At 41.8% G+C, this 23718-nt stretch overlaps 1 protein-coding gene across 1 annotated transcript in view; it reads right to left on the bottom strand.

The window, feature by feature from the left end:
- The window catches only part of ADCY5 (adenylate cyclase 5), a 202530-nt gene that overhangs the window by 17976 nt on the left and 160836 nt on the right, over positions 1–23718 (bottom strand). Inside the window, exons 9-12 of the mRNA XM_063161762.1 lie at positions 12940–12962; positions 8454–8598; positions 6741–6838; positions 3935–4022 (exon numbers count right to left, since the gene is read on the bottom strand). Of these exons, the coding sequence (XP_063017832.1) occupies positions 3935–4022; positions 6741–6838; positions 8454–8598; positions 12940–12962 (354 nt within the window). The remainder of the gene's footprint in view (positions 1–3934; positions 4023–6740; positions 6839–8453; positions 8599–12939; positions 12963–23718) is intronic.

The raw sequence follows: 23718 nt of genomic DNA, 5'->3' as shown, positions 1-23718 counted from the left end.
AAAAAAAGGAAAGAAGATGACTTTCCCTCCCATTTTCGAAAAAACAAAAATAAGACCTCTTCTGTGCTCATAAAAGAAGCAGAGTATCAGGACAGTACAGTGAAAATACAAGCAGCACTGCTGGTGGGCCATTGGCTTGTACTGTCCAAAGGGACACTCAAATCCTGCCTGAGTGACAAACAGGGATCTGATGAAATGGCAGCTCCCAGACCCATCTGCACTCCTGAGAAGGGGCTGAGAGCAAGGATGTGATCCATCTGGGCAGCTGAGATCCATGTTTGGGCAGCCACACAAGGTGAGGTCACTCATTAGCACTCTTAAATCCCCATGTAAAGAAATATAACCACAATGGGAAAAAAGAAAATTGGATTGTCCAGTTGATTCCAGCTCACTCTGAATTGAAATGTGTAAGTGCAGGTGAAGAAAGGACACTGCTGTGCAGGTGAAAGTACAAGTTTAAAAATGGATCCAACAAGAAGTGTGTGACACTGAAAATAATCCATAACCTCCAGTCATTTGCATTATGAAATTACTCTAAAGAAAGTAAACTCCTTGGAACAACAGCTGATGTAGGACAGAAGAGAAATATTTCTTCTTTTTGTCTTCTTAACATCTAGTGTGGGTATGGAAAACTGCTTAGATAATTGCTGTTATGTTGTAAGATGAGGTCTTTAAGGTCTGATTTTTCAATTTGTAATAAAAGCCTTTGAGTCATTTTGAAGTACATTAAGATGCTTCTGCAGTAAAAGACAACATCTCCAGGCAACTTGATGTTGCAAGTCCATTTCTGTAACTTATTTCACAGTGATTTATTAGTCTATTTAAAAAGTACAGTTTTCAGAGGGTTTTATTTTCCTGATTGAGACAAAAAACCCAAATGCTTTAGGAGCATCTAGACCAGCTTTTGGAGGCAAAGAATATGATGGGCAAGCTACACCTATGTAGAGCTACAGAAAAGCTTATTTTCTCATAAAGGATAACTTGAAATTTCTCTCCTGTGTTCTCCCAGAACCATGCAAGAAGTTGAATTCCACACAGCAGTGTAGATACCAGAAGTTAAAGGATTTTAAGAAAAAACCACAAACTTGATAAGTTAGTAGCAAAACAGATGTCTGTCAGCAGAGTATTTGAGAAGGGACCCTGGTTCCCATGACCTTAGACTCTACTGGGAAGGGACACCACCTCACAGTGGCCAAGACTTCATGGAGCATCAAAGCAAAGAACTGGAACTCTCTTGTTTATTACAGCTGAAGAAACTTGGAAAGCCAAGCTGGCTGTGCTGGCAGTTCCAGGATCAACTTCTAGTCCGTGGAGAATTTTATAGTGGAAGATAATAATGACAGCAAAAGAAAATAAAACATGATCAAGCTGTTCAGAACAAGCCTGCTGGCCACTGTCAAAGGCAGAGCTGGGGAGGCCAAACAGGGAGGGGAAATCTCACATGAAAGCTGGAAAGAGGAAGAAAAAAGAGACACTTATCATGCAACAGCACAGCAAACAGGCAAAAGTTGTGCTTATGCTGATGTCCTGGGGTGAACACCTGCTTTCCAACTTCATGTGGAATGAACCACTGGTATTTAAAACACATGCTCTCCTCTCCCACATCTGAGTGTGAAACAAAACAAACAATGCTGACATCTCTGTCTTTAGGGGTTTCATCTGAAGGATCTGCAAAACTGCCTTCCTTCTGCAGGTGTGTGTTTCCTGGAGCAATGAGGAGTACAGAAATAAAATAACACCCCTTATCCAAGGGCTGGGTAAACTCACTGCTTAAAAATCAAAGACTTGAAACACAAAGATGTTGTTCTGGATGACAGAAGTGGGCTGCAGCTATTAGGAGCTGCTGCCATCAGACATGGAGCTGACAAGCTAGAAGTACCTGTTCCCTAAACAAGCCATCTCATAATCAGGTGTTGTCAGCAGAGGCTAATTTGGAGCACTAAGAAGAGGTAATCAGAAAGGAACCTGAGCTAGAAAGCTCAATATTTTCAATATTTGCAATCTCTGCAGAGAAGCCACACTGGATGTTATACGTGAGTATGTTGTGGGGATGAAAACTCACTGCTGGAAATGTCAGGGGCTTCAGAAAATCCCATTAAATTCTGACGTTATTCTGAATTCCCTCTGATGTCTTGTGCATCCAGAGCCTATGCACTGAGGCAAAGCCAGCCTAGAAACAGTTGGAGGCACCACTGAACAGACCTCTTCTAGAGGAATTTGGAAGATCAAGACAAAGAAAGCAAGAATGAAATCTGCCTAACATCCCAGGGACTGAAAAGTCCTGTGTGCCTTTTAAATTCATCAGTAATTAAGACCAGCAATAATTTTAACCAAAAAGCCCAAACCATAACCAGAGGATTTGAATGATGACAGAAGAACTGAGTGCTGCTGTCAGTATGTGGCAGTGGCCTGTAAATGCCACTGGGTGACAAACAGCTCTGAGCCTTGGATCAGGCAGCTGGGGTGCTCCAGGGCTCCAGGGCTGCCCCAGCTCCTGTCCCAGCAGAACCAGGGACCTGGGGTGGCCCTGCTTGGCTGGCAGAGTGCTGGGATGGTGCTGCCAGAGACCTGCAGCACGAAATTCCCAAGTTCCCTGTGGCTGTGAACTGAATCTTGTCACATTGGTGGTTAATTAACTGCTAATCACATGAACTGCTGACACCTGTTTACAAATGGATGATTTTCAGTAGCATCCTCAAGTGCAATGGACACAGCAAGTACAACCAGGCATCTGTTGGGTACCATTTCCCAGCTCAGGACACCCAAGCCTTCCTATCAGCAGTGATATTTCTGACTCTGCTTCTCATTGCTGGTAAACAAGCCCAACCAATGGGATGCTGCACTTAGAAACTAGGCTCCCTTTAATATTGTCATAAGGCCAAAGGAAACCCTGTGAGTGAGTCGTTAACTTCAAATAGAAGTTGAAGATTCTGTCACTGGGAACACTCTGCAGCTCTTATTATATGAGAAAGCAAGGCTTAATTTCCAAATTTAACTTAAAAAAAAAATCAAAAAGACATGTAAGGTGCAAGTCTGTCAAGAGCACCCACATTCAACTGTTGAAAATGGCACAGAGAAGATAATTAAAGTGAGACAAATCATCTGCCTGACATTATCCATTATCCCACTGTTTCTTCTGCTGGAAACATAATGCTACTGAGCTATTTTATTTCAGGCACTGAGGAACAAAGCTAAGCTTGGGCTAAGGAACCAGAATCTGAGTGTGTTCCATGTTCAGACACTTCTAGGCTAGAAGGATCCCTAAACCTGAAACACATCCATGTTTTTAATAGGAACACCTTTGAGTGAAATAGATGAGCACAGCACCCTTCCCACAGTGCTCAGTGCCAGTTTACCACAGGCTGACAAGAAGAATTAATATGTTTTTGGACTTCACACAATGTATTTATTTTCTGATCAAAGGCAGCTACAAGAAAGAGCCCAGTGAATGTTGGAAGCTCTGTACACTCATGTGAGAAAGGCTGATAAAATTCTATATGTTTATGGCTTTTACTTCCCTCCAGGACATTTTTCCTTGATGATATTCTGCTTCTGATTATCTGCCTACCCAAACAGGCATATGCAGCAGGGGCCAGCACACAGGCAACGCTGCAGGAAGTTTACAGGGAGGAAATGAATGGTCAGGGCTTGGTCCCACATTGGAAAATGTGCTCTTCTGATATCAATATGAGAGTGTCTGCAGGGGACTTAATAGACATGCAGATCCACAGAGTGATTACTTCTTGCTGAGCTACAGAGATGCCAGCCCTAGCATCTGTTTGCAGTTCATTCTGCCTTATCAAAGGCTTTTTCTGTAACCCTTATCACATAGTGTGGAAAGGATGGCTAACAAAACACACTCTGTTAGCTGAAGAAGCAGATTGCTGATCTGGTTATCTTAGGCAGAGGACTACAAAGAAACCACAGTACTCACCTTTACACAGGAGTAAATGACTGAAACAAACACCACCGTGGTCAGGATCAGGAAACAGGTCAGGAAAAAACCCAGCATAAATGTAGAGCTGAAATCAAAGAGAGGTTTGGTTGGTTTTTGTTTTGTTTTTTAAATGCACATTGTGTAGAATAGCTGCAGCTCTGCTCTCCAGAACACATTTGTACAAGCTATGACACACTGCACAGGCTTTCCAATTAGGATAGCTGTGGGAGACACGAGGTGCCTGGAATACCAACAGACCCTCTGGCCTATTTAGAATTATTCAGACAGGCTGCAGAACAGAGAATGCTGCATCTTTTACAGCAACCACCTTCCTGCTGGGGTGACAGAGGTGGGACTGAAACACATTTCGTGCACTAGGGGAGGTGACAGAAGAACTTGTTGTGGCAGGTCAGCCCCCAGCTGGCTGTGGGCAGGGCACCCCTGGGAAGGAAGGCAGGCTGAGTGCTGAGGTGCAGCTGGGTGGGAATAATCTCAGTGGAAATGGCTTCCTGTCTTGCACAGGGAATGTCTGTGCAGCACCGCTCTCTGTGCTCTGTCTGGTGCTGGGATGTGAGCAAGCACAGCATAAGGATAGTCAGGGATAACAGCCTTATCTTGGCCAGCCTGAGAGGTTCCTGCTCCTCCCAACTTTGAAGTACAAAGAGGATTCCAGGGCCAACTTTGTTCTGTGAATTTTCATCTGTTTTCCTCACAAAGAGATTCAACACCAATTTCCCAGTGATTGGTCTCAGTGTGACAGGATAGGCCTCCTCCCAGGACTCAGCCTTGTTCATAATCTAAAGGAAGTACTCTTGCAATGTGACACTGAGGGCAACAACACCAAAGCCAGCTGTTCTCTGTGTTCTCTCGTGACTACTAGGATAATTGTACTTGCTAATTCTCTGTTTGAGCCTTTTTTAAAATTCCTTAAAGCAATTCCTCTTTATCCTAATAAATTGACACTGACATTCTGTCTCTATTTCAAATTCTGATTCCACGGTGTGTCTTTCATGAAGCTCTGATGGTGACACATATGCACCTGTGGTTTCACTTGGTGTTCAATAAAAGACCAAAGCTATGCAACTGAAATATAAGGAGAAACAAAGCAAAAGGTGAAGGGAAGTGTATCTGACCTACAGTTAAAATATAAGATTTTATTTACTCTTGAACCAAACAGACAGGCCAGGCTGACTAAGGACACTTCAGAACTTGCAAAAAAAAAAAAAAAAACCAAATAAACAACCACCCTCCTTATGGGCAGCATGGGAGGAGACTGAACAGCACAACATTTACACCACACTGCCATAAGGGATGGCTCCTGCATAATACAAAGGAGGCAGCCATATGGCTGCCACACATGAGAAATTGTCAAGTTGTCATTTAAATGTTAAACTGGGTTTTATGGAGACAGCATAGGGGCTGCTTAGGGAGCTTGATGAGCAACACAGGGCTGGTAGAGGGCCTCTGCAGGTGTGAAGTTATGACAGCAATATTTAGAAGTCCAAAGTGTAAGCCACTGTTAAATTAGTTACTCTCAGAGAACATTTTTGGATGTAATTAACATTGCATTAATTGCTAAGAATTATCTAGTTCCAATTTTGAGCCTCTTTCAGCTTCACTTGCAGTTTCCCAAAGCAGACCTGTCTGTTTACATTGTGCATTTGTCCTGATGTTGTTTTGCTGATTCAATCCTTCTGTGAGCACTTGTGCCTGGGAGAGTGAATGATAAACATCAGACTATGTGTTATTTCTGTGACCTTCTGAATATCTGATCCGAACACTGCAAACCAGTCTCCAGCCTAAAAAGAGTGGTGGGAACAGACATAGAAAACAGTTGTGATGGCACAAAATAGTGCTGGAGCTCTCTTTAGGGACAATTTTTTGTCTTGTAAGGAAGATAAATTTGGAGCCTTTTCATAGTTTCTGTGATCTTGTTCTTCAGTTTAAAAATTACTAACTCTAAATTTATTTCCAACACAGCATTGCTCAGTGAATGGTGTATTATTGCTACTAAACCAGATTATAGGAAATACCCACATGCTGTAATTTTAAGTGACTTTTAAAGAACTCTTTGAGAAGTCCCATTTCTGCAGAGCTCACTCACTTCTGGAAGAGATTTAGTGAGTTGAGCTGTGCCTTGCAGGCAAAGCTGCAGACCAGTGCAGTGGGCCAAGAGCACTGTGCCCCATAGCCCTGAGGAGCTTTTGCCATTCTTGCCTGGGAAAAGAAATGACAGCAACCCTGAAACCTGGAGTGAGCCACAAGCTCAGGCATGTGCAGCTCAATCTCCTCTCTATCTCTTCTCTTGCCCAGCTGCTCTGAGTCCAGAAGAATAAATGTATGAGAGATTATCCTCCTTTGCAAAGCAGATCCTGAGACTCAGTGCTCTGAGCAATGAGGCTGTGATGGGTTTCCACCTCCATGTCCCAATGTGTTTAGACAAGAGGGCAGCCCAGCCTTGTGCTGTGAGTGTGTGCTATGCCTTTGGTAGCCAGTCCCTCCTACTCAGTGATATTTGTTTTCCACAGGCTTATAAATGTGCTGAACTGAATTTCCTAAGATCAAGGTAAATTATAAGAGAAATCACTTTGGGGAAACAGAAATCCTCACATGCCAGTGAAGAGCTTTTAATCTGCACTAGAAATGGGTAAAACAATAAGCACCATGCATCAGTTGAGCATGAATTATTTAAGGATTTTTGTCTTCCCCTTGGAGTTCTGAATTTTCAAGGAAAAAACAAAGAAAAGTAGGCTGGAATAGAGGAGGGGAGCAGATGGGAACAAAGGGATGAACGAGTACTCACTGTGGCACGATTATGATTTGAACAAAGCAGATGAAGAGGAAGACTAGGGAGGCACAAGCCACATAGGCTCCAAACCTGTCATCCACCTGCTTGGAGTACTGCAAAAAAAACCACAGTTATTATGTTAGTGGGAAATATGACTGGCTGCCATAAAAAACTTCTTACTTGGCTTTTGTCTAGGTCCTTGGAAAGCAGCGCTGGTATAAAACAACATTCCCAGCTCCCCTTCTCTCCCAGGCAATCTGTAAGGGCAAGAACAGGCCCAAAGGCCAGGGCAGAAACCCACAGAGCTGGGTAAAGAGAGGATTCACCAGCTGCCCCTTGCACGAGAGGAACAGAAATGCATTATCTGGGACCAAGATTCTAGGTCACTGTCATCAGACCTAAACTTCTCGCATGGGAAGTTTCCTCCAAGAGGGACAAATGCTGCTGATGAGAAAACCTTGCATTTGTGCAGATGACTTATTCTAATGGCAGTGCAAGGCTGCTGTGCTTGTCACACAGTCACTCCTTCCAGCTTCTTGTCATCGTATCAGCCACGTGGGAGCTGCACCCCATTCCCAGAGATGCTTTCTTTAGCTTGGAGCTCAGTTCTCAGCACAGACCATATCAGTGTTTGAACCACAAAATAAAAGGTGCTCTGAACAGATGAACCGCTGATTTCCCTGGCAGTTTTCAGCTATAAAATTGAAGAGGAGGAGTGGGGGGAAATTACATGCTCGAGCTTTTATCCAGTCCCACACTGATTCATTGAACAGCTGTAAATCCTCAAAAGCTCTGCTTTTGTAACAGGTAGTCATTCTTGTCAAGGAAAGACCGTTTCTAAATAAAATTATAAAATAATTAGTGCAGATTTATTATGAAGTGTTTTCCATGGAATAAGGAGTTTAACCCACAGACCACTCAAGCATCCTAAGGACATGTGCTTAAATAAAATTTAAAGAAAAAAAGGATCACTTCCTTTGTGCAATTAAACCCATCATTTCTCATGGTACCTTTAATAATGTCATTCAGGTACCTCTAGACTTAGAAATTAGGCTTGGAAATTTAACTTTGCAGCCATCTAGAGCTGATGATAACGGATAGTCTCTACTATATAGTCAGGGAAATGGTCTTTGCCTGACAGCAATATCTAAAACCAGATCAGGATGAAATCAACTGCTCATGAGCTTGAGGTCTGTTACTCCCCTTTCTCACATTTGTGGGATAGAGAACTATTTCTTGCTTAAAATGGGCTCCTAAAAATATCCAGAGTACAGACTGCATCCCAATGAGCCCTAATAGTACTTGGGGCTCTATGGGGACAAAGGGCAGAAGAGTCCCTCCAGAGGAGCTTAGGTAGGCTGAAATGGGTTTCTCCAGTGATTTGAAGGAGATAAGGGGTGACTGTAATCTCAGTTTGGAGTCTCAAAGTCAGAGAAAAAAAAACTGGTTTATTCTGGATTCCCTTTACTGCTTATCACTGCACATTCATGTGTGTCTGATAGAAATGGCTTTCCTGGCCAGTGCTCCCTTCAGCTGACTGTGATTTTTTTATGACAAGTTATATTAAAGTTTCCGTGAAGAAGCATGGATTTTTTAAAATCACAACCCCACCTCCAGCACCCAAACCATAGCTTAAACCCTAGATATAACAGCCTGACCTTCTGCAGGAGGATTAACACTCCTAACAAGCCTGGCTGACCCACTGCAATGGTTTCTGGACAGCGTTACCTTTTTCTCCAGGTCAGGCTCCCTGAATGTTAAGAGGAATTTGCGCACGTGCTCCGAGCGTAACCGATCGATGCTTCTGGCGTCGATGGCCCGGCCCAGAAACTCATCCACTTCATCCTCTGGGTTCATGCTCTCCTGGGTGCTCCTGGGGATGCCATGCAAAGGGAGCACAAGAGCACAAGATGATTTCTGCCTCTGCACCGTGTGTTATTGCAGTGCATAATGAGCTAGAGGTTAATGGCATTTTGCTCCAGCTGGGAAAGGGACTGGGAGCAGAGAGGGAGTGGTACCAGCTCTAGAGCTCACTGCCAGTCCCAAGTCATTACTACAAGGCTTCTATTTATTTGCCCTGTTTCTATACTACATTCCTTGCACTCAGGTCTCATTTCCATCCCTCATTATCTAAAACCACTGGGTAGCCTCCTTCCCCTTGTCCTCTGACTTATCCTTCCCTGCACTGCTCTACTGCTGTAGCTGTTAGTGCCTGCACTGAAAAAAATGATTTATGCCTCCAGTCATATTTCATGCTTTCTAATAACAATTTCTGTAAATATTATTAAGAAAATTTCCAAACTTGAACAATTTTCCCTTTTTGAGAAAAAATTGTTTACAGAACAAACATTTGAGGAAAAAATGTGGCCTGACTCCCCTTCACACAGTTACTTATGAGTCTAAAGCATAAAACAGAAAGAAAAATCTGTTCACAAGATATTTACTAAAGGAAAGGTTGCAGAAGAAAAAGGCAACAGAAAAAAAATACAAATTTGATTCTGCTTTCTAAATATGTGGAACAAGATTATAATATTTTGTGCCACTGTTTTTCTGAATCTCTGTGTAGCTAGAGAAAAATGAAGCTGATTTTCAAAAACTGTTGAGAAAAAATAACACTGTAAACTTAATTGTCCTGAGGCGTTTTGCACTGAGGATGAGGAAACCTGAAGCACCTCCCCAGATTCTAGTTATTTTTAAAATCTAACAGTATTTTAATGACTTGATGCTGTCACTTTAATGGCCTGCCCTCAGACAAGCTATAGGCAGAAATTAAAAGCTAATCCTGAAGTGCTGTTTTTCTGCTCTGCTTGCATGATTGCCCAGGTCATCCCCAGGGTTTGCCAATAGTTATCCACTGGAATATGCCCCTCCCTTGCACAAGGGTATATTGCCACAGATAACTATTTCTGTGTGCAAATCCCAGGGTGCCACAGCAGCCCTGGGCTCCTGCTGTGTGACCCTCCCCAACTCTGGAGGAAAAATCCTGGGGTCTGACAAGCACGATGAAAAGCTACTCTGCTTTATTTCCCTGTTTCATTTGTACTGCACCAGAGCACACAATGCACCCTGTGTTGCAGCCAGCAGGCTCCCACAGGTAAGGCTGTGCTGGAAAGCAGCTCACAAATCAGATTGTGCCTCTGTTTTAAAAGTTAAAGGTCCCTTTCCAAAAGGAAGGCTCTTTCAAAGCTTTCTGCAAAACTGGATCAGATTTTAAGAAGAAAAGTAAATCAGGTCTATCTGCTCATTTCCATTCTACCACTCCTTGACCCAGCTAGCAAGCTAAATGTGTCTGCTCCTTACCTGGGTCATGACAGCACAGCAGTGGCATCTACTCAGTGGCCATACAGCAGTTACAAGCCTAGTTTTCTCAAGGTCCAATCTCTATTTTAGTCAACCTTAGTATCAAAGGGGTTGGGGGAAAGAGTTTTTTATTTTGGGGCTCTAGAAGTTATTTAGTTCCTAGAAATTCATATAATCAGCCTTGAAAATAAAAGTGGTTTTTTTTCCTACAAGGTCAGGACATTCAATTTACTTCCTCAGAGGAAGTACATCTGCTTGAGCATTCAAGGGGATGCTGCTTTGCTTCACTCAGTCCTTGCAGCATCTTCTGGGCTCATAAAAACGAGCAAGGAAATCATTATTTGTATTTACAGAATGCCTTCCAAGGCCCTGTGAGTTTGTACACACTGGGGCCATTCCCATTTCCCCGCTCCGCACACAGGATGCGCTCTGCGCTGCAACCCAGCCCAGGGGCAGCTCAGCAGCTGGCAAAGAGCACTCACATTTCCAGTTCCAGTCTCAAGAACCTGCCTGCTTGGTGTCCACCTCAGCTGCCTGCAGGTCTGTACTAGGTTGTTTTACTGCTCAGGGTGTTTCTAACACTACAGTAAGCTCCAAGCTTGCAGGCTGTGTGAAGTTACCCCTGCAGGTTTGAAATTGCCTTGCTGGGACACTGGCAGTGGGCAGCCACCCTCACACAGACTGCAGGGAAGCTCAGTCACCTCGCACAGCCTCAGCTGTTCAGGTGACTTTCACAGCCCATTGTACCCAAGCTAAATTACAGAGCAGCAAGTTGGGGTACATTTGCATAAATGTAATTTTAAATTGGCATACTAAAGTTCCCAGTTCTAAGGAGTGCCCTGGAGGCAGTGCCTGTAAGTCAGAGCTGAGCTACTGCCATAGATTAATGAAATTCATATGTCAAAATGCCTTTTGATATAGTATGGTTGATGGAGGGGAGGGTGGAATGAGGATTTCAGGCTGCCATGACACTTCCAAAAACACATCCTAAAAGCAGTGCTGAGGTTTCATCAAATGTAGCCAACAGAAAATTGTGTCAAGGGACAGAACAGCACAAACAAGAGCTTGTAGCAACTTTTTCAAATGTGAATGCTACCAATTAACCCAGAGATTCTGGCTTCAGAGTGGTCCAAAAATGTGCTGCTGATTTAATTACTCTGTGCCAATGCAGAGTGTGACCACTGCCAAAACTACATGTGTGCCATAATTTTAAATGCTTCATGCTTAGGTTGAGTAACTAAACCTGCACTCATGCACATGAGGTTTGGCCCAGTTTTCAGGGATGTGTGCTGCCCACGTCTTCCCTTGCTGCCAGACAAAAGTATTGACCCTCAGTATTTCTGCACATGAAGGAACTGCCTCAGGACCTGACACGGTTTAAGTATCTAATTTTAACCATTCTCACCATGAACATGCTCTGCTAGAGATTTATTTTTGCCAAATCTTTGTACTTGAGTTAAACAGATTTCTGGATAAACAGAACCAGAGGCAAGTAGTAGCTTCTTTTGGTACTGAACAGCAATGCAAAAATCCTGAAATCTGTATAATAAGCTGGCACCACCCTGAGTGAGACAGCTCAGCTATTTTAACAGCCCATGGAACCTTTCAAACTATAGGATGGAGAACAGAGATTATGGCCCTTGGAGCAACAGAGGAGATGCTGCTCCTCAGCTGTTGGGTGGCTCTGCTGAGGACCAGCACCGAGGCAGCTGATTTCTGTGTTTTCTAGCAGAAACTATGAGGAAAAATACTATTTCATGAGGGATACTGAAAATTTCTGTATTCCTATGAATTATTTTGTTGCAATCTGTTAACTCTTTTCAACATCAATGGAGTTTCCCAACATCCCTGGATACAACAGGAAACAGTGAACAGTGGCACCAGAGAAACATCCCAGGGTGCACAGAGCTAAATGTCACAAAAAACCAGTTTGCAGGGAAGGGCAAGGGAAGGAGAGAATGACTCTTAATATTGCCATGTTCAAACTTATCACTTTCCATTTATGCAGCTGCTCTCCACCATAATGTGAATTTTCCCACAGCTGGATGCCTAGAGCTCACAGAAGCATTTACCTGTCCCAGCTCACAGAAATCCACTCAGCCTGAGAAACATGACAAAGAGCAACAGCAACATAATTTAGGCATCAGTCTCCTCTACTGTTGCCTGACTCGCTCTAAGCAAGCTTGTAATTAATGCCATTCAGCAGGACTGAACATGAAATTATTCTAAACAACTTCAACACAGGAAATGCTTTTGTTGTGTCCAGTTGTAGAAGTTAAAACGTGAATGTGCTTGGGTTTTTTCCTCCAAAGGTAAATTTTCAAAATATCACTCTCATTAAATTGTTTTAATAATTTCTCTAAAGTTCTCTAGGAAAAAAAATGAAAATGCTGCTAAAATTTGGCTATATTTTAGACCATTAAACTTTGAATTTACTTTTTCAAACAAGTTATAATTTCTGAGTTTATTTTTATATGTAGAAATAAGTAATATGCAATAATGAGTAATATAAAATATAAACAAACTCAGAAATTATACAGGCATTTCAATACACACATAAACCTTTCTTATTGGAGATGTCCAACACTTGTATATACTTTAGAGGAAGATTTTGTCTTGGGTTATTTTCAAAGAGTAGAGATTATTTGGGGCAAGGGGAAGTGCAGCAAAAGCATTTTAATTATAAAAGCAAGTTAGAAGCACCAAACAAATAAATGTTTTGAGGGCAGTGGCTGTTCTGAATGCACATCAGTCAATCCTGTGCCTTCAGCTGGCTGTCCCTCCAGGACAAACCTCTGGGGAGCCCAAGCATTATTTTTGGCTTCCGGGCATCAATTTTTGTCCTGTTTTAATATGAGAAAAAAATCCCAAACGTGTAAACATAACAGTGTATGACAGAAGTAAATTTGCTTACTTGTCCTTGGGGTCCTCGAAACCCTGAAAGAAAGGAAAAGAGCACAAGGGTGAGCAAACAGGCTGACCTTGAGAACACAAAGCATCCCGGGAACAGATTTCACAGGGGACTTTCCAGGGCACTCATTTGTTAGGTGTGGATGGACAGCTTTTCCCACCCACAACAATATTTTGTGCAGCCCTGCCAGCGGGCAGACAGAGCAGCTTTGGAAAAACACATTCCTTCAGATATAAATTCATGGAAGTGCAGATAAAGGAAATGTTTCAGCTGACTGCTGGCACACTTTATTTCAGGTGTCTTCTTTTTAGCAGTCACCATTACAAATGACACAATGGAAATTGTATTGATATTGTAACTGAGGATGTGTTTTGCTTGAAACAAAACTCAGAACAATAACATAAATCAACCCCTGTATTCAACAAGGCTGCATCTCTTTATGTCAGGGCTCAGCTAAGGGCAATGGATGCATTTTGGTTTTCATCTCTCCCAGGGGTTTCCCTGCTCCTCCCCTCATCACATGCACACACAGAACACGTTTTCTTGAATCAGATTTCAGGAATTATTTATATTATTTGCAATAGCCCAAATATTCACAATTCTTTCAGGACCACCTGAATGGATTAAGTATTTATGAGTCATCCATAGTTGTCATGGCTAGAAGGCCCTAGACAAAATTTTATATGGGGGCAAAAGTTTATTTGCTTAGCATTAACATACCTAACAGACCAAATTACATCAAAATTGCCATTTTGCATGGGCTGAAACAAAATGTGCCCTCTGACATCTTGGCTTAAATTTAACTGTAGTTAAGAAAAGTTGTATATTTGACAAATAGGGTCAAATACTAAGGCACAGAGTTTGTACCCTGTGTTCCAAAACATAAAACAAATGTAGCTGGGAGATATGAAGAATGGCTTTTGTTTTTCTCCCAGGGACCTCAGGCCAAAGCTGCTCAGGGCACGTGAGGATATTCCAGCTGCTGGACCTGCAGCAGCAGCCATTCTGGGGGCAGCACACTGAAATCCATCCTGACTGTGGAAAATCAAACATCTTTGGGCAAAAGTCTTCCCACAGGGGCCTTGTCCAAAACCATCAGAAACAACAACATTGACTAGATACTAAATGAGAACAGATTTTGCCCTTGCAGTGAGTTAGCAGTGTGGCCACATGGCAGAAGGAAAGCCAACACACCAGATTTGCCAGAGGGAAAAACTGAGGTCTGTCACTCAGGTCAGCATCCAGGACTGTGATTCACTGAGAGAGCAATTCCCATTTTTGCATACTCTGTTTCAGATTAAAACCACACTCCTAAACAGAAACTGCCACTCCAACTTAACCCATCGAAAATTCAGATCAAGGAAGTCTCTCAGTCCCATGTCACAGCCACCAGCAGATTCAGTGGGAAGAAGGAAATAATAATGCTGATTAGCATGTTAGCATGGCTAGTTATTTGAGTAAAAAAAAAAAGTACTTTCTGATTTCATGTTAAAGAGTGATCATTCCACTTTTTGTTGGGTGGTTTTTTCCCTTCCTCTTTTGCCTAATTATTTTACAGTTGTCAGAAATATCTGATTGATTTATTTATTTATCCTCTAAGTAATCCTACCACACAGTGACAAAACTGAAAGCTCTCTGATTAATCATGGAGACAAAATGCTCACTAATTTGTCTGGTGTCATTGTCAGTTAGGCTGGGAAAAAAAAAAAACAAAAAAAAAGTCAACTGAACATGAATAGCTACCAGCCAAAAAATAAGCAGAGGGAAGGGATGAGAAAACAGCCAGTACTTTATTAGACAGATATGAAGGTCACTAACTTTTTCAAGCTTAGGCAGTTGGGAACTGGATGACTGAGTACAGTGGGAGAGTCCCCTAAAATGGTCTGATTTTCACCACCAGCTGTGTAACCCTCCATCCCACTGAATTCCTCTAACTAAACACAGATCTCACACTCCTGCCTTTGGAATGCACAAGTTTGAGGACACAGGCTGACCAGGTCAAGTTACTAGAGCACCTCAGCAAGCATATCCTCAAAAATTTCCCCAATATTTCAAGTATGGATAATATTTAACTGGCCATTTATATGGGTGAACACTTAACCCATATGGAGTTTAATTCTGCTCTGCTTCTCTCCCTCAGCAAAACTGTTACAAGGAAAGTTTCTAAAATAAAAGAGAATTAATTGATCTGGCTTTTCAATTTACAATACTAAATTGTATTTGAAATTCTGGAAATTATTTTTGATGGTAACACAAATTAAACTGGTGCTTCAAAACTAAAGACCAAAAAACCACATATTTCAAGTAAAGCAGAAAAGAAAAAGACTATCATAATTTCTTTCCTGGATCTTCATTTAACAAGGCTAAATATTTAAGAGTGACTTGAACTTTAATTAGAGAGAATCAGCTTAAAATTAAATGTTGTAGGAACCTGTTTAAGTTAAGCAAATTAAATGATTCACTTCAAACGCTCCCATTTCATACTAAAGATTCTTCAAGCAGAATTGCCAAAAATGGAATTGTTCTAGAGAAAGGTCTGTGGGATTATTTTAGGAAGAAAATCCTTAAAAACAGCTTCTTAAAATCTGGTCATTTATTACAGGATAGCGTTCTTATTTGCACTGGAAGACTTTGCCAGGATATAGAGCAAATACACCTCTAGGACCTGGCTATGACCAGAGCTTTTCCTCCCTCTCCACAAAGCATCCCTGTTTCACTCACTCACCAAGAAGCCTTTCAGGCAGAGGAGGTGATCAGGTGCTCAGGGTCATGCTGTTCACCCTGCTTTGGGTTGGGAGAGAAATTCCCCCTGGGTTTTGGTTAATGTGCTTTCACCTCTCCCACTCTTGCGGGCATGCTCGGTTCATTGAAGAATCTGCACTTCAGATTATTTCCTTCCCCTTGCACAAGGCTTGAGCACTAATGACATATTGGTCTTTTTTCCTTCTCCCCAGCTGGCAAATAGTTTAGTATCTTCAGGAGTCAGATGTTTTGCTCCAGCCAATGGCTCAGAGTAAGGCCGCTTCCATCAATTGCCATGGTCTGTGTTATACACAGGATAAACACACAACCAAGCCTGCAGGAATAGGGCCTACATGGATTTTTCTTCATTCCTACTCATAATCTCGTGGCCAAACTTCCAAATACGAGGGGCTAAAGGCACTGTTCAGCACCCCTCATGTGATCCACTGGAGGCTGGACAGCTGGGCTGGGGCTGGGCTCAGCCTGTTTGGGTACTGCTGCACAGATATGTGTCAAAATTGGCATTTCTGCACAAACATATACAGAAATCTGACCACGCCCCCCAAAAAAAGCTGATAAAAATGAGATTTTTGTCATTTAGGAGAGGGAGTGTAAAGGGATAGGAAGAGGAATAACCAATTCCTGGAGTTAAGAATATAAATCCCCTCTTGGCTGCTAATGGATTTGTACCCAGCAGACTGAAACAATGCCAGTGGTTTTCTAGGGAGCTATGAAGAAAAGGCTGGGAATTGTCAGCAGGAGAGAAAATGACAAAAGTGACGATGGCTACAAGAATCAGACAGATAGGAGTTTGCAGGAGTTCAAGGATAGCTCCATAATCATGATGATAAAGTTGCTCTTGTTCAGGCCAAAATTCCTTCCTTCTGGAAGGAACCATAAGGCATGAGATAGGTCTGACCACAGTACAGTACTAATGGACTGCTGCACATAGGACCTCATGCAAATTTTATTCAGTCTCATTTTAAATATCCCTGATACTGGTGTTTTCCTCATTCCCCCAGGAGGCTGTATTACTCTGCCATCAGATTGCAAAAGCAAAGGTAATAGCATTTAATAATTCCTCTGAGACTAAGACAAGTCCTCTCTTTGACTTCAGGAACAACCCAAATTCAGCTGAATCAACTCCCTTCAAGGCTCTGCTCTTTTGTCTTTTCTACAGGAGATTATTTAAAAAGCCTTATTGTTTTATGGCAGGTCAGGTGACTCAGAATCCACACTGACATCCTCAGTGGGAGTAGATGTGCAGGAGGAAGAAAAGAGGGAATATTACTGCCTCAGTCCCTATGGCCCCTAAGGCTTACTACTTTATGGGGGATATTTTATGAATATCTATTGTGCTAAAAGCTCATATGACTGCCATCTCTCAGCTTGACTTCTAAATTAACTAAGCCCTTTTCTTTGAAGATTAAAACTGATTCCTTAAATAGAATGACAAAGTGTTTGTCAAAGACATGACAAGCTGATTGCTACACCATAACACTTCAAATCAAGAACGATTAGAAATAATAATTCTAACTCTGAGAACACTGGCTGCAATTATTAACATATCGTAAATATGCAAAGAAAAGTGGAGTAGATTTTATATGCTTTTAACTTTTCATTTAACTCCAAAAATAAGGCAGTAGAGGGGCTGATGAGCTTCATGACCTCCTTAATGGCAATGTGTGTGGGAAGCATAAATTCCACCCTTAAAAACTTCGTTCTCAACTCCAGCAAAGATCTTGGGAGCAAAAATGACAAAGAAACTGAATTTTCTTACCCTGTTTCCATCTCCAGAACAAAGTCAAAATAGAACTTACATGATGTTAAAGCAGAAATTGAAATAACTTTGGACTTACAAAATGAGCTTTGTAAGAGTTAAGGCCAACTTGCAGAGGTGCTTCCCAGAGACAGGGACCATGGAAAACAGAAAGGGAGAGTGACAGGCTGAGAGTAGATGTTGATAAAAACAAACTGACTTTGGGTCTACCACAAAACTAATTATTCACATCTATTTTCAGCACTGTTGTACCTTCTGCTTTGTCCCTGTGGTCAAAAAGACAAGGCTATGAAGATAGATGCTGTCAGGTGTAAATGCAGAAGCAAAACTGAAGGACTTCAAAGCGCTCAAGCCAAAAATAACACAATTTCTGTTTCCAGAGTCCAGAAAGAATAAAGCCAGATAGGAAGGATATTTAACAAGCATCTAAGTGCAGAACAACAGACTGGCAGAAAACCAGTTTATGAAACAGATTAAATGATGAGTGTGTCTGCTATAGCTGGAACAGAGACTAATGAGGTCTGAAAAGGAAAGCTGAAGTGCTCCTTTTCTGCAGCCCACCCCACTTGATAAAAAAGACTTTAATTCCACGGCACTGGCCACAGATGGTAAAACCCTCTGTTTTCTTCAACTCAAAATGACTCTGTAGACAGTCCTCAGCTGGCAGACCAGACCTGGCTAATGCCATGAATTTATCTGGGCCATCAGATTTAAATCTATAGATCACAAGAGGTTACTTTGGCTGAAATAGGCTTTCTTTAACCTTACTTTTAATTAACTTCTGGCTCTGAACTCACACCTCTGAAAAGTGCAGGTTGCTCACAGTTTTCTGTGAACTCTGAATCCAAATATCTCCAGTACAAAGGTCACATTTTCAAGTGAAATGGTTTCTGGTTCTGTGCCTCATTTGTGAACAGTTTTTAGAACTTGCAAAGCAGACATAAAAATAAGCAGTCCTAGAAATGCTCTGAATCAGTTCCTGGCTCCATAATCTCTGCCCTTCCATGTCTACTCTCCAAATGATGATAAACACCACAAACTTCTGCAGAAACTACTGTTTGCCTTCTAATCAGATGCAGACAGACTGGATCCCAGCCTAACCAGCCTTAATTGAAATTGCCCACTGGTGCTGGCCAGAGCTGCTCACCCTCTCTGAAACCCAGACCCAAACCTGATCTGCAGCATTTTGACATTAAGGCTTAGTGCCTGCTTGAGGAAGCTTAGGAAATCATTCTGGGAAGTGCCGCAAATCCACCTGTGCAATGCTTCCATGAACATTGGAAGAAGTGTTTCTGTGAAAAAAAAGGAATTGTATCTTTATTTCTGCAGGCTAAATTTAGCTCCAGTCAAAACCAGTCTGACACATTTTAGTACTGTCTCAATCCAAATGACCTTTCCCATACAAGTAAAATTTATTCTAGAAAAGGGTACTGAATGGTGGGAAAATTATCAGCACAAGGCTTCCAAGCAAATATCAAACTCTGTCTAGATTTCTCAATAGCAGCTGCAGATCTGCTGTTGCATTGATTAGTTCTTTAAAAGGGAGATTCTTATCCCTCTTTTAAAGAAGTAATCAAGGATGATTGCAAGTCCTGATCAGCTAGAATAAAAGGCTAGCAGATGAGGATACCAAACAGTGTAAAGCCCCTGACAATTTGAGCAATGTACATTGTACACCCAGTCATTTATGTGAGATCCCATGGATCATGTGAATCAGGAAACCCTTTTTCCAGGTGAGCACCAAAGCAATTATACAGCATAACTGCTGGATGGGATTCCTCCCCTTGCTGTTTGAGAGCTATCAAAACCAAACTGGCTCTATAAAACCCAGACTAGACTAACAATTTCCTCCCAGATCTATAGCAATATGAGGAGATTACAGCAGAAAGGATTTTGTGAGTTTCTCCCTGCTGGATTACAAGTTAAATTACTACAATAGCAGTGAAAAAATAGTGGGTCAAATTCTTCTCCATTGGGGGCCCCTGCCCAGCTTTGCTGACGTCAGTGTTGCAATTACCAGATTTAGCAGATGATTGCTGGAAAAGAGGATAATGGTGACCTGCAGTTAAATGAAACCTTTCAGAGGAGGGTGAACCCTCAGTGCCTAATTCATGGACTCAAATCCAATTCTCTTTGTCAGAGCTGACTGAGGAAAACTTGTCCTATGGAGCTTTTATTTTCTATTTTCATTACTTCTGATATTTTAGAGGTAGAATTGGCCCAGAACCAGCTATGGCATCTGTTCCACTGAGGCACCTGTTCCCCACTTTTGATTTCCAAGTAACAAGATCTATTGTAAGGGCAACTTGGAGACATAAAGAGAGGAAATTAGCTGTATTAACAATGCAAAATGCAAAGAACTGTTTGATTTAGGACAGGGGGAACAGGACAAAGAATTATTTTATTGTTGAATGACCCTGCTTGTAGATGAGTGCTGTTTCATTAGAAAACAAACACCAAGCAATGAAATATCACATAGAAGGATGTGCAGAGGTCTGAGCAGCACCACAAGGAATCAGGACTGATTCCCTTTATCATGCCAGCCAGGATCCATTTTTATAACCTTGTCTCACATCTTTAACACAGGCATGCAGTAGTATTTCCTACACATATATAATCTCTATTTGATTTTATGTCAGTTTTTTACTTTGTAACAAACATTGACTTCATACACAATTTCACTGCAAATTAAATGGTTCATTAGCTGTACCCAGACTCATGACAGAAGCATGGTCAGACTGGAACCAGCATTGCAACCAGGGAACAAACTTGATGAGGGAATCAGAGCTGTGCAGAGCCATGGTAATAGTCTTCAACCACAGAGAAGATAATTGTAAAGGAAAGAAAATTAAACTGTCTTCTATCTACTGTGAATAGCTCATGCAGCACCATGGTTTCAAACTGAAGTGAGGACATGTGAAGTGAAACATCAACAAAAATCATAAAACTGTTGAAGAGAATGCCCAGCAAGACTTTCCATCCTTTCAGGTCTTTAAACAAGGGCTAGACAAGTCTCTGCCAGCAACGTTGGGGGTACAGCTGGCTCCTGTACAAAGGGGGGAGATTGATGTATGAAGCTCCATGCCCAGATCAGAAACTTTCTAAAATCTTTACATGTATCTCATATTATTCATATATTATTTATTCCCTATACATTCTCCTAATAGAGTCCTTTTAACCTTATTGTTTCAATATTTGCAAAGGATTTTGTGATGTCACTCCAGACTTAAAAGCCCTGAGTAAAATAATTAGAAATTGTTCATGAAAATCAGGGATTTCACAAGCTTCTTATACAGCCTGTTCCTTGCATCTAAGTTTTTTTCTTAATTTAGACCCTCATTTCAGCAAATTAGGATGATTATTTTTAGACCTGCCCTTTACAGTCATGGAGAATGATTTATCATTATTTTTTGTCCTTATAAACGTTCCTGTATTTGAAGACTTTTATTTCTAATCAGTCTTCTCCCTTCTAGGTTAGAGCAAACACAATATTTCACCATTTTCAGAGGACACACTGTTGAAACTCTGCTTATTTGGAATTTTGTCCACTAGATTATCTCTAACTCATCCACATCTCCTAAATTATTGTAATCCCAAACTGGATGTGCTTTTCTGGATACAAACTTAATAATGTTGAGCAGAGTAAAAGATGCAAGAAAATAATTTGTCATCTAGAACAGCCCTGTAATTTTGGAAAGTATCAACATTTCCCTTTTTATTGCTGTTTACAACAAACCTCTTTCAGTTTACAGTCGACTACAATCCCCAAATTGGTTTTTCTTTAATAGCAATTTTGTTTTGCTGATGAAAACTGAGACACGAGTATTATTTCCAGAAGTCTAAAATTCATCAATATTTATAAAAGCGCTCTGAAATATATACTGGGAAAGGCAAAGTATTTCTCAGTGGTGTATAAATATTGTACTAGCTATAAATATACCTGTACTCTCTCAAATGCTTTTAAGTTCACTTATTTTTGACCCTCTTGCAATTACAAACTGGACTAGAGAGACAGTGGGGAAGACAAGGCTGGTGTATGGAGACCTGGGGGAATGAGCAGCACAAAAGTCTCCATTTCCAGAGAGATACAGTCACTGGTGCTGGACTGATTGCTTTTGTTTAGGAAACGAGAAGACAAGCTGCAAAAGGCAATAGAAATAGCAAGCAGCTCTGCTGTTGTGCCAGGCCGCGGCTCAGTTCCTGCTCTGTGGGCAGCCCTGAGCTGATGCTGTGCAGGTTCCCCTGCCCTGGAGCTGCCCCCAGCCCCTGCAGCCCCTTGGGCTCCCAGAGAAGGGCTCCAGCAGAGGCTGCCAGCTCAGGGCAGGGCTCTTGGCCCTCCCAGGGCATTTGGGTCTGACTTGCCCTGCACAGTTACCAGTCTGCTCGGGGCTGGGGCTCCTGCAGCAGCTAATGGAGGTCAGCATCAGCAGTGTGCAGCATTGATGAGTCTGGGCTGCTGCCTCCCTGCAGCTCTGCAGGGGGAGGAAGGCCACTGCTAAGCAATGGGAAGGGAAAAAGAAGGATGTGTGATGGTCTGGAGAGAAGACCAGTGCACAAGGAAAGTGCTGGATGGGACGAGCTGACACAGTTGCAACTCCTTGACTCAGGCCCCAGCTAGCCAGGGTAGGAGTAGGAAAGTGACTCCTGCTTTCCAGGACATTTTAGATTACCACCACAAGGACACATGTAGGATAATTTATCTTATTCATATGTGTCTGAAAAAACTCCTGTGTGCAAAAGGGAAAAACTTTAACTAGAAACATCGTGGAAAATCTGCTGGACCTGGAGCAGGTTAAGGTCCAAGCCACAACATGGAGAGAAGGAGGGATCAAAGGTGCCCCATGTCACTGCCCACGCTGCCATTCCACACAAACCCCACCAGCTGCACTGGTGATGTGCCCAGACATGGCAGCACATGAGAATGATGTGACAAAAGAGGAGAAGGAGGAGGAAAAAAGGAATAAAGGGCTACATTTGATGCTACTCCATCTCCTCTCAGACTACTGCTAATATATCCTAAGAATAGAGACAGCTACCAGAGCCAGCATTCACTGGAAAGAAAAATGGCCAAAATAATTCTGTTTTCTATTAAATATAACAGCGCCTTCCAAAAATGCAATTCAGGGAACTTTAATATTCTCTTTCAGGGAATTGTAAGTAGAGACTCAAAAAAAAAAAAAGGGTCTATTTTTTTTCAGAAAATATGGTTGTCTTTAAAATGCAAAATGTTTTACATTTGTGACAAAACCCATTGCCCTTCATACCCATCTCTATTATTCCCTACACACAAATGTATTCATATCTACACATTAATACAATGGAACTGCACATCACTGCAATGTTACCTGGCTCCTGCCTGAGGACAGTCTCACCATTACCCTTATAAATACCTGTTTTGAAATTACAGAGCTAAGGAGCTCCAGGTCTTCAAGAGAAAGGCAATGTTGCACTGCCCACCTTTGGCATAATACTTTGACTAATCCAACCTTACATGTTCACAGCTTCCAAGAAGAAAGACTATATATAACAACATGCAAAAGGTCTGGTGGGTGATGTGGAACAAAGAGCACATTTTCAGGAGGTTTGAGAGCTGGTGCTGCTTACCAAGATCAATGACATGTCATCCCAGAGGAGCACTGATAAAAGCTTCTGTAGCTCTGCTCCCCTTCTGTCTCTCTGCATTTTGTATTTCTAAGCAGGCAGTTTGCAGCCAGCATGCACTCTGCATGCATTAAGCACACACAGCATATATGTAACACAATGTCAGAGATGACAAAGCACTCTGCAAAGCTGGATGGTACAAAAAAATGCATATTTAAATTAGAAGTTTACTCTGAGTTGAGATATGAGATGGAGAAATTGCTGCTGTGTTCTAATCACTAATATATCCATCTAGCAGATATTAAAATGGGAGGCCATGGGGAGGATGTTTGCATTTTCACTAATGCATCTCAAATGTAACAGATCTGTAAATCTGCAAATAACAGGTTTTAAAAAACAGTCCATAAGAACAACAAAAAGTCTAGCTGAAAAGAATACATCTGAATCAGGTTTCAGTTGGTTTTCAAGGAACAGCCTGATGCATGCAACATCAGCTTCTCAAAAGAGAGCTTAGTACAAGAGGCAGATTGAGTAGAAGGGACTTTCTGAGATGCTGAATTTTCAAGAAGGTAAATAACATTACAGGGAAAGGCTGAAGATAAGTTAAAAAAAGGTAAGTCTTTCCTCCTACAAGTGAGGAACAGTGAAGTTTTTAGGAC

This window comes from Melospiza melodia, chromosome 8, assembly GCF_035770615.1.
Source record: "Melospiza melodia melodia isolate bMelMel2 chromosome 8, bMelMel2.pri, whole genome shotgun sequence".
Classification (NCBI taxonomy): Eukaryota; Metazoa; Chordata; class Aves; order Passeriformes; family Passerellidae; genus Melospiza; species Melospiza melodia.
Note: the sequence above shows the minus strand (reverse complement) of the source record. Positions and strands in the feature narration are given on the sequence as shown.